Source organism: Gobius niger, assembly GCF_951799975.1.
Source record: "Gobius niger genome assembly, chromosome: 14".
Lineage (NCBI taxonomy): Eukaryota > Metazoa > Chordata > Actinopteri > Gobiiformes > Gobiidae > Gobius > Gobius niger.
The window spans coordinates 23,051,810-23,065,860 of NC_136865.1; the positions used below are offsets into that span (position 1 = coordinate 23,051,810).

Genomic DNA, 14,051 nt, shown 5'->3' on the forward strand with positions numbered 1-14,051 from the left:
TGATTATACATTATTCGAGTTATAGCCAGTGTAATAACAAAGTGTCTGTTGCTGTTGCAGGTGGGCCTGTTGGACCTGGAGTTGAACCGTCTGACCAAAGCGCTGTTCCTGGCTCAGGTGGTCCTGTCTGTGGTCATGGTGGCGCTGCAGGGCTTCAGCGGGCCCTGGTTCAGAAACCTCTTCAGATTCGTCGTCCTCTTCTCGTACATCATCCCCATCAGGTAGAAACTCATCAACCTTTGCAGCTTATTATTTTGAGATCACTCTAAATTAGCTTAGATTTTCCTGCTAAGCTAATTTAGTATCGCCTGCATTTTAGGACGTTTGTAGAAGTATAAACAAGGGGGTTAGCTTGTTTTACCCCATATTAATATTGCCTGAATAATTGCAGCCTTTAGTGATTTATTTGCTAGTAACTATATAGATTGGAGTTCTCATTCGATTAGGACTCATTTTGTAGTTTTACTTGGTACTTTAGCCTCAATAAGGCATAACATGTGACAAGTCCAACATTATCCCCATACAACGTCAATGAATTGTATATTCACGTTTACATAAGTTACGTTTTTATGAAGAAAATGTTTATAAATTGTTCTGAATTGTGACGTAGCATAGATTCAAAGTTGTGTCTCGTATCCAGAGAACCACATACTGATGAGGACTTTTTCTGTGCCTAGTTTGCGTGTGAACTTGGACATGGGGAAGGCGGCGTACGGCTGGATGATAACGAAAGATGAGAATATTCCCGGGACAGTGGTGAGGACCAGCACCATCCCAGAGGAGCTCGGGCGCCTGGTCTACCTCCTCACCGACAAGACGGGTATAAGAAAAATAACACGCCCCCTTCCTCAACCCCTAATCTTAACCCTAAACATGGTCAAAACTAAAATATTAACTGACTAGAGCTGACAGGGTGTGGTTTATGGCACGCTCTGTTTTCTTTCTTGTGGTAGAGCTAACAGCAAAGCTAATTGAACTGTATATTTCGCAATACATACAAACTTGAGATTTTTAATTATTTCTCCATTTTATCCGCTTTTGTCTATTCCCAGATAATGACGGTGTTGTGTTTAAACAAACGTGCGCTCTTGGCTAAAGCGGGCCACAGTGACGTTAGTGATGAGCTGCTGAGGTGCTGCTAACGCGGCCCTCTGTCTTCCTGCTGCTCTATAGATTAGCCGTGAGCTCCATTAATCTGAGCGGAGAAGTGGCGCACACAGAAACAAGCACAACCGATCAATGCGTTAGATTCGGTTATCCGAGTTTGGCTCATGCTCACACCTCTAATTTGCCAAGCTCAAGCAATCAAAAATAAAGCTATGGATCTATTTTTAAATTCAGCTCTGAATGTTTTTGTATTTTTGTGTTATTGTGCTTTGAGTTGATCTACATTGAATATGTGGTTAGAGCGAATAAGACATACATATAATATACAAGAGACTGAGGTTTTCCATTCGTACTAATGATCCCGTGTGGCCTGTGAAATTAACAATGGCTGCTATGTCTCCTCCTACGAAGCCTGTTCCTTAAAAGGGCAAAAAGACGGGCGGGCCGGTTACGAGCCTCCACTGAGCTCCAGAGCCTGGCTTCAAATTTTTATTTCTGCTATCCAAAAACCAGCGTGGTTAAAAACATGATACATAGCCCAGCGTTGTCACATGGGTCATAGCACTTATTAAGCAGTGCAATCGAGGCCCAGAGGTACATAGAAACGCTGTTTACCAAGTGTGTTTTGGACTCGCCCCCGGCCACCAGGGGGTGATATTACAGCAATGTCCACTCCCGTCAATAGGACCAAAAAGAGCTTTCCTCGCCCATTGGAATAAGCGCATTCAGGACAGCTGTAAGAATTCCACAATGCATTGTGCAGACTTGTTGTTCTACTTTTTTTAGGCAGTGATATTTGGGATGATTCTCCAAGTTTTTGAAGCGTTTAAAGAAATATGTTTATATAGAGATAGAAATTACTGTTTGGAAGATATGCAAATTTACAATATTGTGTTAATCTCCAAGAAATATTTCCTTCAGCCCTCCGAAGGACAAATTTGGAAAGAAATGCACTGCCCTTTTGTAGTCTGTATTATATATTTGAGCAACAAGTTAATTTGTTAATTAAGATATTTGTCAGCACATTTTTACAAATGTATGATGCTTTACAAAAATATCGCTTCACCATTGTAATCGAGATTGTCCCGAAATATATTGAGAGATTAATTTTTGCCACTATTACCCAGCCCTACGTTGATAATAAAGGAGAAGTGCACTCGAGGAGAGATGGGTGAAAGAAAATGTTTGAGGTGAAGCTCTAGCCTGTTCTGACTTTACAGTTTAAATACCAGCATTCTTACTATAAGTCTAATCATATGAGCGTAAAGAGAAGAGAGCTGCCTCCTCCCCGCCTGAAACAACCTTGTCCTGCTGAAGACTTTGAAAACCTCTACTACACTCCATGTCCCGTATGCAGGATCGGCTTTTGACCTGTCGATTAAAAAGCCTCAAGTTACAAAACAGTCACTTACTGTTCCAAAACTGGCACTGCCCACTTTGCAAACTTGTGGTCACTCAACTCAACTTTGGGCCTGGGGATTTGATTAATCATACTTTGTTTACTCTTTCACGCAGTTGGACTTTCATATTTCACTAACTGAACTTCGCCGTTGTCTTGAACTGTAGGGACTCTGACGCAGAACGAGATGATCTTCAAGCGGCTTCACCTGGGAACGGTTTCCTACGGCACGGACACGATGGACGAGATTCAGAGCCACATCATACAGTCCTATGCTCTGGTGAGACATTTTAATCTCTTAACCCCGCCTTAACCAAGGGCATTTACTCCGGTTCAGCTTTTCCCAAATCTAAATCTCTTCAACATACTTTTTGAAGTGAATAGACAGTTCAGAGATTGACTTTTTCACAGCAGGTTGTTTAGCAATTTGTTTATTTACTCATTTACATTTCCTTGATTAAAGCAGTCTACACTTTTAAGAGAAGTTATCTCTTAAATATATATAATATTTTTTATTCAAAATTATTTTTAATTTGTATTACACTGTCCATCATAGACAGAACAGCCCATGTCCAAAAGCTCCTCAATGCCTGTGCTTTATTCATTTATGTATTTTTATTTAACAGTAGTATTGAGATGTTACTTAATATTGCAGCTAAATGGTCTCTTGTCGTCTTTACTTCAGCTCCGTGTAGATTTTCCCGTCTGTTTATAGCCACTTAGCGAGTAGCTGCAGCATTTTGACTGTTTTGCTGCAGCTCATTTTCGCTCAATATGGACATGCTGTATCTCTTTATTAGTACTTTGTAGTCGCTGGGTTAGTTTTTCAGATAAATAAGCCCCTGGGCATAAAACGGCATGAGAATCGCCAGAACTGTTAGCCGCTAGTTAGCAACATTAGCCTGTATCTTGTATCTTGTCTGTATCGCTGCAGCACTACTGCAGCACATTTAGCTCTGGTTAAATCCAGCACAGACTCTGATTTCGAGAGCGCAGTCTGTGATAAAGTCAGCTCAGTGTGGAATATTGTATTTCCACTAAAGAATTTCCAGTTTGTTGCTATTTTCTCTCCTCAGTGGAGAGATGCGAGCGCCGGCCACACGTCAAGTGGCCGGTTTCTGGTTTCGGGACCTCATGAATGAGTATGAGTATGAGTACAAGCATGTGGTATCGGCCCAATACTGGTTACTCGGTTCATCTCTAGCCAAAAATGTATAAATGTGAGTCTGATTGAAAGACTTCATTGATTTGTTGTAGCTTTTTGCCTAATATTCATCTAATAACTCCATAAAACTCTCCATAACTCTTTTCAACATCTGGGTGAAACTGAAACTTTTCTATTGATTATCTGTTCAAGCTGTGTGTAAAGTTATTTTCCAGTACAATTCCTTTATCGCCTTTATTCTACAATCTAGAGTGATGTTCTGTTTTTGCGACTGGATACTTCCACGTTCTCTCTCCCTCTCTCTCTGGAGAATGATGAAAGAGTCTGTTGTATTTACACATCGTGACATACTCCAGTAAAGAGTCATATTGTTAATTCATCATCATGTCCTCCCTGAGAGGCTCTTGTACTGTAAGTGCGCTCCTCTCTGGGTGGTTCAGATGCGCCTCGTGACAAAATGATATTGTTCGGTCTCTGCTCAAACAGCTGCTCAGCTCCGAGACCATCTGCTACAAACCTCGAGTGATCACAGACCGGAGAAATGACTGGGATTTTTAATACTCACGCCGGAACAGGCAGAGCACAAGAGAAACGCCAATTAATAGTATTTACTGAGAAGGAAGGCTTGTTGAGAAGTCATTTTAGGATAGATTGAAACATGAAGTACTTTTGGACACTTCAACGATGTATTTTACATATTTACCTCTTAACCCCCACTTGAACTGAGCACGTCTTCTCCAGTTTGGCTTTACGCGAATCTTAAAGCTTCTTAGAAAACGCGTCAAAATAGCGAAGATGAAAAAACAACAAAAATATGACAAAAAAAGTGACAATAAAGTGACTAAAAGGCATCAAAAAAGTGACGACAACATGCCGGAAATGCAACAATAGCAAAATAAAATGAAAACACGACAAAAAAGCAACGAAAAACCCAACAAAGCAGCAACAAATGAGCAACAAAAAACAAAAACGTGCCAGAAAAGCAATAACACAACAAAAAAGTAAGGTGTTAAAACCTCCGACGTCTTCTCATACATTCACTGTCCCTTATACTTGGCTTCTCTGGACCATCTTTAAATCAACTAAAACGCTTTTGAAATAGGATTAAAAAGTTAAACTCAGTCCTATTTTACACATTAAGAATATCACAAAGATAGGTTTTTACCATCTAAAGAACATAGCCAGCCACATGCCCTGCTTTCTGGTCTTCCCAAAAAGAGGATCTCAACAACTACAACTTCTACAAAACTCAGCAGCTCGTGTCCTGATGAAGACCAGGAGGCGGGACCACATTACACCGGTTTATAAATAAAGTTTGATTGATTGATTGACATTTTGACATTCATTTAGGACATTTCAGGAGGTCATGTTATAATTTTCAATTTTGAACCTGATCATTATTTGGAAGTGAGTGGATTCACAAACCTGCCACATTCATTGAATGCTGAAAGTCCTTTCATCTGACAAGCATCAAACACCTCATTTTGAATATCGTCCCACTTTTGGACACGTTTATGAGACGGTCATTTTGCCTCAGTTCGTATGTGCTGAGAGAGAACACTTTGAACTTTGTGACAGTTTTTATTCCATGTGGGTAGGACCAGCCATTACGGAGATTTTAGCCATACACCAAGTAGAAAATTCTGCGTTTGGACCGTTACCATAGTTACCACAATAGATTTCTTCAGCACCAATTCCATTTTAAATTACAGGTTGTTTTGAATGTTGTGACCATAAAAATCAGAGAAATGCCTTCAGCTCTGAGCCTGCTCCTACAAATGCACACAGCCCGACTAAACTGTAATGTTCCATCTCCATACAAATTAATAGGGAAGACAGGCACAATACTAACACATGGAGAGGTATCTTTGGTCCTTTTCATGGCATTTATATCATTTCTGTGTTTTTTTTACTAGCTTCTCATAAGATGATGTTTAGTGGTCACTTGATAAACTTAACTGAATGTGAGTTAGCATTTAGCTCAGAGGACACTTTTAGACCCTAATTTAAAGTAAAATCTCAAAAGGCCTGTACATTCATTAATGATTTCTAACTAGGCTTTGACCTCACCTGTGGTCCTATGTGGTCAATGGGTTGACAACATCTGAAAACATCTGGATTTTTCATCATTTGCAATGTTTGATGGCTAATGCTAACTGCTAAATACATTGAGCGGGCATCGAGCTTGAACGCTGCTTCTCCTAATTTTAAATCACAGGTTGTTGTGAATGCTGTCCATTGGTTAATCCACCTGTCAATCACTTCCTTTGAAACGCTGGTAGATAAGGTCTCGGACTGTACTGCTGTGTATCCGGCCTGAATAATCACTTTGAGCAAAAACATCACCAGATCTGTCCAATTTGTTCTTGACAAAGGTTGTCATGTTCTGTCCTTTTCTCTCCCCGTGAGCCTGTTATAATAAACTCTGTATCGCTCAGTGGCTCAGAGGGCTGTGTGCTGCAGCGTTAAATGGATGACATGTCGACAGAAAGAGGCCCTTACAGCAGTTATGACAGGATAAATATGGTGACGCTCTCTCTCTCCACTGGAAACCTGTCATTGTGAGTTATCCACCAGGCCGAGGTTAAAGGCGCTGTCACACCACGTACCGGTGCTGGGGGACGGGGCGAACGGAACAGGACTCGAAGGGGAACGTCTATTAATAAAAACAATCAAATAAAACCTGAGCTTTTAAAGTGTGACAGGTCCTCTCGTGTTTGATGGAATAATGGCTGCTGGAAGTTTTATCATAGTTATTTTACACAAGTGAAGTGGCAATTTAATGAAGAAAAATTTGGACAAAAATGTGAAATTCTTATTTTCAACATTAAAAAGTTTTAATTTTTTCCAAAATATTACTTGGTGCAATAGGATAATGTTGATGTGCAGTAAAAATCCTAGTTTTGCACCAATGAAGTGGCAATTTTATGAGAAATGTTGAAATTTGATTCTAAACCTGTGCAAGAACTTCAGTTGCTCACATTTCTTCTCTGGTTTAAAGAAACATGCCACCGTTTTTCCATACTGAGATATGTTCTTACCTGAGCATAGACTGACTGATACTTACCTGTCTGGTCTTTGTGCCTGTGGAAGAGCTTGGTCGCTTCTTACTTCACCCCGTTTGGAGCTATAGGAATATACTGGGAGAGGCCAAATGCTAACGACATCTTTGGTCTTTTTGCGTAACTGAGAGCACACAGTTCTTCCATACTGAGAGCTCAGGTAAGAACATATCTATATAAAAACGGTGGCCTGCTCCTTTTAAATGTTATACATCAGTGTTTTCTATCCTTCTATCTCACGAACCTTGTCTTTTAATGCACCACACAGTATAGGAACATCATCTACAAAATCAGTTAGTTATTTTTAACGCACTGCACTATGTAGAGCTTACACTATACTGAAATATTGAAAATTGTACACAAATTAATTATTTAAAAAAATATAAATTAATATCATACTGAGGATGGTAATGACAACTGGGAAGTCGCAAGATCATTTAGTATTGAGTATTATATAATATTATTGTGCCTTTTTGACTTAAAGGGACTATACAGAGTTTAAAAATGTTAAAACTAAGTATTTTCCTCCCCCTACATGTTCCAGCCTTGTCCTTATATGTAGAATGAACTCAGACCTGTTCACCACAACTGCCTCTAAAATCCTACACTGTCACTCAAAAAAGTGTTAATTTAGGTCCGAAGTGCCGTCATGCACGAGCTTAATATAGAAGCTGCAGTTAAGCATAAGACCTGAGGTGGCAGTTGTGAGCATAAAATGACTAACTTGCATCTAGCCCCTTTAAAGTTTGGTTTGTGTTAAAATAGCCAATTTGGTGTGATGTTTTGTAATCGTCTAGATATAGACTCCATTCTTTTGCTGTTGTTTCTTTATTTTGCTGCTGTTTTTTCATTATTGTTTTGTTACCTTTGTATTATGTTCTTTGTTTTGACTGTGAAATGACAATGTTATTGTTTTTATTTTGGGGGGAGGGCGCCTATAAGCCTTTTGCTTCGGCCCACTCCTTTTGAGCAGACTAACTGCTCAAATAAATAAATAAATCCTTGACTCTTACATCTATCATCTCTTCCTATGCCAGGTGCCCTCCCAGCCCTCCGGCGGCAGCACCAGCGGAGCGACCCCGTCCAGGAAGCCCCAGTCGTCGGCTCCGAAGGTGCGCAAGTCCGTGAATAGCCGGATCCACGAGGCGGTGAAGGCCATCGCTCTGTGCCACAACGTGACTCCGGTTTACGAGAGCCAGGTGAACGGAGAACCAGAGGCCACCGAGGCCGACCAGGACTTCAGCGACGACAACAGGACCTACCAGGCCTCCAGTCCCGACGAGGTGAGGGCGCAGAGATGCTCTACAGTACTTTACACTTGAGCCTTTTGCTCCAATCTCCACAAATTTAGTCATAAACCTACTTCGTTACAGCTTGGACAGCATTTGCCTGAAAACTATCAAATCACAATTATGTTTACTACTACTATACTAGTACTACTATTCTATCATTGACTTTAGGGGGTGGGTCTTGCCTCTCAGCAAGATGGTCATGGGTTCAATTCTCAGACCATGCAACCCCAGTGCTTCATCTCTAAACCGTAATAATAATTGAAGTAAATGCACTTTCGAGCTGCTCCTCTGAGTGGGAGTGTCTACACAGATAAATCCCCGTCTTTCACTTCACCTGTCTGCCCCGTCCCTCCCACTTTGATGTTTGTATTTATTTATTTCCTTGTCCACTTCACTTTCACACGTCTCGGATTGATCAATATTTAATTTTCTCACAGAGAGACAGCTGCGAGCCGCGGTCTTTGTGTCTTTCTGCTCTCGTCACCTCCGTTTCATTGGCTGCTCGCGTCTGATCTTTGTTGTTGATGCCGAGTTTGCTTTGGCCAGTCGCGCCTCGTTCTGCCTCTAATGTAACGAACCGTCGTTAAGGAGATGAAGTGGGCTGGACCCTGGGGTCACTCGGGGGGTCGAGAAGGGGTCGTGAAAACCTCCCGCTGCAGGCTGTGACCGTAGTCCCCCGTGATGTCATTCACACTGATGTTATGGGTTGTTATTGGATCAGGGTAGACAAGTCAAAGTGTTAAGTTAAAAATGAGCAAAAACAAAAAGATTCAAAATGGGTAAACCAGAAGTGTTTGTGTTTTGCCTGGATAAATTACTATGAAAAATACTGATGCTGGAGCACATGTTCACAGTAGGGTTGTCAAAAAAATCGATTCCTCAATACTAAATCGATACTAAAAGTGGTATTGAAGCTAGATATTCATTTGAGCAGGTATCGATGCTTTCTGTGTTTCCTACAGAGCAGCCCTTCCTTCTCCTGCTCACTCCCAGAGAGCCGGAAGGAACCTGCTGTGCTACGATCAAAACTTAAATTAGAGCTAAAAAGTACTCACTTAAACCCTGAATAAAATTCTAAAACTAAATGCATCCATTGTGGAAGTGGAGAATCTGATTACTGGTGCAGATTGAAAGGAGCAGGCGTTTTTATGGAAACTATAAAATTTGCGATTGTGGCTAATGTTAGCTTAGCGGTTTCCATTGGTTTAAAAAAAAAGGCGCAAAGAACACATTGAAAATGCAACAAAAGAGCAACAGAAAAGCAACAAAAATGTGATAAAAAAGTGACAAAAATGCAATGAAATTTTTTATAAAAAATGACAAAAAAGTAATGAAAAAAATGATAGAAATGTGATAAAAAAATGACAGAAATGTGATGAAAAAATGACAAAAAAAAGTGATGAAAAAATGACAAAAAAGTGATGGACAAAATGATTGAAATGTGATGAAAAATGACAGAAAAGTGATGAAAAAATGACAAAAAAGGATTAGAAATGTGATGAAAAAATGACAAAAAAAAGTGATGAAAAAATTACAGAAATGTGATGAAAAATGACAGAAAAGTGATGAAAAAATGACAAAAAAGGATTAGAAATGTGATGAAAAAATGACAAAAAAAAGTGATGAAAAAATTACAGAAACGTGATGAAAAAATGACAAAAAAGTGATGGGACAAAATGATTGAAATGTGATGAAAAAATGACAAAAAAGTGATGAAAAAATTACAGAAATGTGATGAAAAATGACAGAAAAGTGATGAAAAAATGAAAAAAAGTGCTGAAAAAAATGTCAGAAATTTGATGAAAAAAATGACAGAAATGTGAAAAAAGTGATGGATGAGGAAAAAAAGACAGTGATAAAAATGACAGAAATGTGATGAAAAAATTACAAAAAAGTGATGAAAAATGACAGAAATGTGATGAAAAATATCAGAAATGTGATGAAAAAATGACAAAAAAGTGATGAAAAAAATGTCAGAAATGAGATGAAAAAATGACAAAAAAGTGACGGATGAGGCAAAAAAGACAAAGTGATAAAAATGACAGAAATGTGATGAAAACCGGGTGCCTTTCTGGACACTCAAGGTCGCTTTACATCAAGGAACATTAAAAATGACACATATACAAGTTAAAAGCAGCATTTAAAAGGACAATGTGTTGAAATTATTTACTGAAATCACAGACAAATGGATACTACTTTGATTTGAAAACTATTAATATTGTTGGTCTACTTCAACATTGTTCATTCTTCTCTTTGACAGTGAATAGAAATGATAAGTAAACGCTTTACAAGGCGCTGACATAGATCCGGAGATCAGATGAAGAGCACACTCAGCGCCTCAGCCCCCTCCCCTGGCCCTGTGTAATGAGCTGCAGATGTGTGTTGAGTAAATATAGGCAGCTCTTTCTCCGCGGCTCAAAGGGGGCGCAGGAAAAATGATGGGCTATTAACAGGAAGTCCCAATTTGTAGGTCGGAGTATAATAACAAGCGGCGAGTGTCTAAATTGAAAATGAAGCCATTGAGGGGTGGAGTGGAACGCAGCTGAGCTCTGAGGGGCCGAGGTTCCTGCTGCAGAAAAGAGGAAGAAAACAGAACAACACTTCACTCCAGCTGAAGAGAGGCTCGCACTGCCCTCTCCCAGGACTCCCAGGACCGTGTACGCTTTCATACCCAGTCTCTGCTCTTTAATGTGTGCGGCTGCTAGATTTCCAACACTGCAGAACGTGAGGGGAAAATGCAGATATTTGATAACTGTCTTTGATTTTGAGATTTTTACCAAAACCTTTCAAAACAGTGAAGCTAAATTCAAACGGTTTGCAAACTTTATAAAGGTGTTATTGTTGTCCATTATGGGAAATCTTGCACTGATATTGATATGAGCTTTGCCATCGCTAGGGACAACGGAAGCTCCGACAGTAAAGCGAGTCATTCAGTTACTCGAACAGGAACAAATTGTCGTTCTTGATCTAATCACATAAAAAGTCTTCATTTACCTGAAATAAGATTGTTGAGAATAGTTTTTCCTTAACCTCTTTACCCCCACGTGAACCGGGCACATTTTCTCCAGTTTGGCTTTACCCAAAACTAAAAGCTTCTTGAAAAAGGTGTTAAAATAGCGACAAAAGAGACAAAACCAAAGATGAAAATGCAACAAAAAAGATTATCATAAGAGCGACCAAAAAGTGACAGAAAAGCAACACTAATGAAAAAGCATTAAAAAAAAGCCATAAAAGTGCTACAAAAATGTGACGTTGTAGGTCTTAGCTTTCAAATGTTGCGTTACTCTGGCCTAAAATATAGGCTGTGAGCTCCAGGCAAGATCCTGCTCCTTTTAATTTGTACAATTAACATCAAATAGACAAGTGACAAATAGAGCTACACTCTCCTCCTCTAGAGGGCAGTGTAGTGTCCCAATACGCAAAACTTCATTTGCACAATCAGCGTTTTCATATAAACAATCAAAGAATGGAATAATCTCCCAAATTAATAAAAAAATTATTAATTAAAGTTATAGTACTTTTACCGGGGATTTGAAAAAGTGGCTGCTGGGAGGCCAAACCTGCAGGCACTGACAGGGGCTGGTTTTAGGGCCTTCATTATTCTATGACAAAATGTAGCTTTTGCTTATCCATTGTGAACCACTGGGGGCAGCACTGAATTATTTTAATGTATTTTAATATGTCTGTAAATAGGAAAGGCGATTGGAATGATGCAAAATGTAATGTAGTGTGATTGGTAAAGTGTTGTGTGATTGACTGTTAGAAGAATGAACGGTCATTCTGTTTAGTGTTATTTATTTTGATAGCAATCTGGTGCATCTCTCATTGAGCTTAATGTCTCTGTCCCTTCAGTAAAGATTTAAGTAAAAAGCTTGTAGATTTGGGTGAACTGGAGAAAATGTGCTTGACGACTTTTTTCCGTATTTTCCGGACTCTTAAGTGGCACTGTTTTCATAGTTTGTCTGAGGGTACGACTTATACTGAGATGCGACTTATATATCAAAATATGTCATTTCACATGTTTGTTATTTTCACACTGACAGCCACTAGAGGGCGATCAAGGCTCGTGTACCAGTATCTGCTACTCCTGTACCACTGGAAATTCAAAAAAATGGTGATCGAGCAGCAGAAAAAAAGTTTAGAGTCAGCGAGAAACTTGTGGGGGACTGGCAAAAATCAGAGGTTACTCTTACTGGAATGAAGAAAACAAATAAGCTAATCACAGGCTAAATGCTAGATGGCCAGAGCTAGAGGAACGAGTTTGCAAATGAGAGCTTGAACAACATGTTGCCGGGAGAGGATTGTCAACAGTGCAGTTACGCCTCCAGGCCCAGGTCGTTGCCAAGGCTGGAGCGACTTATAGTCCGGAAAATACGGTACTCAAATATGGAATGCATTGACTTATTTCAAGATGATTTTACACTTTGCTCGATGACTTCTTGCAGCGCATTATTGTTATCGTTTATTACTTTTGCCCACCCTGTTGATTTGTATCTATATGAAGTCCTAATTGTTACATAATCCAGTAAAAAACAGTGCAATCACGAAGGACAGCTTAAATCCACTCCTGAACTACTGTTTTTGGTACCAAGGGTTTGAGACTAACATAATTTTGAATGTCTAACTCAATATCTGAATGAATCTCTGTTGTGCCTGTAGGTGGCGCTGGTGCATTGGACAGAGAGCGTGGGCCTGACTCTGGTGAACAGGGATCTGGGCTCTCTGCAGCTGAAGACGCCCTCAGGACAGATCCTCTCCTTCCACATCCTGCAGATCTTCCCCTTCACCTCCGAGAGCAAGAGGATGGGCATCATCGTCCGGGTGCGTCTCACAAATTAAATAGATTTTTCTCCCCAATTCATGCTGCTCTTCCAAGTGCAATGGAAAATAGATTCTGGGGCATTTTTCTAGGTGAAGTTCTGCACATTTAGGTTTTGAGAGTGAACAACGAATATAAAAAAGCAACTTCGTAAAATAAAGAAAGTTTGGACAATATGAATGTGAGTTATTTGCTGTTTTCTTATGTTTTTTTTTGTGTGTTCCGTTGCAGGAGGAGTCGACAGGAGACATCACTTTTTACATGAAAGGCGCAGACGTCGCTATGGCCAGCATCGTCCAGTACAACGACTGGCTGGAGGAAGAGGTGACTTCAGTTTTACTACAGTTCTGAAAAGAAAACACATTTTAAAACCATTATTGACGTTCACTGCCTGAGCAAAGTAATCCAGATCTGAACCCCATTGAGGATCTTTGGGATGTGCAGGAGGAGGCTTTGCGCTGTGGTCACACTCTCCCATCATCAATACAAGATCCTGGTGATTAATGACTGCGACACTGGATCAGAAGCTGAATGAAGCATCGCCACAGTGATATGTGCTCTAATCCAAGCTAAAGGCTTCGACCAAATATAGGAGTGTGTGACTGGTCAGCGTTTGGGTTTATACCAGGGGTGTCAAACTCATTTTGGGTCGCGGGCCGAAATTCAGCTCCCACGTCGGGTCGTGGCCGCATATAATCGAGAAAATGTTTCCAATAAATGAATAAGGCTTTGATTTGGTCAAAGCCCCAACTTGACTGTAGCTTCATTAATGACAACGGCTTGCACTTGTATTGCACTTTACAAGCCTGTGTCACAAGTTCCTGAAAGTACAGTAGTCATTATTCATTCACTTGGTGGTGGTAAGCTGTTTTTGAAGCCACAGCCGCCCTGGGGCAGAATTTACCACATGGCTATATAGTGTGCTCTTCATATCCTGAGCTCTTATTATGTCAGTGCCCTCTGCTGGACGCGTGTGGAACTCTATCCTTTTTTAAATTGTATTTAATGCTCCCTAGTGGCTAGAATGAGTATTCTGGTTATTCTTTAAAAAGTCATAACTCTGCACAGGAATAGGCAAGAGACGTACTTTTTTTTTGACATATCCTGGAATTCATGCTCTGCAGGGCAGGGGCCGGATTAAATCGTATGTTTGACACCCCTGGTTTATACTTTGACAAACTTTTGGAGAATTCTTGGGTTAGGGCAG

The 14,051-nt window shown here is 40.1% G+C and overlaps 1 protein-coding gene across 3 annotated transcripts in view; it reads left to right on the forward strand.

Annotated features, from left to right (window-relative positions):
* The window catches only part of atp9b (ATPase phospholipid transporting 9B), a 62,184-nt gene that overhangs the window by 33,146 nt on the left and 14,987 nt on the right, over positions 1-14,051 (forward strand). For all 3 annotated transcript variants that reach the window (XM_079570876.1, XM_079570877.1, XM_079570878.1), the window contains exons 12-17: positions 61-221; positions 678-820; positions 2,674-2,786; positions 7,771-8,016; positions 12,685-12,846; positions 13,076-13,168. In XM_079570876.1, coding sequence (XP_079427002.1) covers positions 61-221; positions 678-820; positions 2,674-2,786; positions 7,771-8,016; positions 12,685-12,846; positions 13,076-13,168 — 918 coding nt within the window. The remainder of the gene's footprint in view (positions 1-60; positions 222-677; positions 821-2,673; positions 2,787-7,770; positions 8,017-12,684; positions 12,847-13,075; positions 13,169-14,051) is intronic.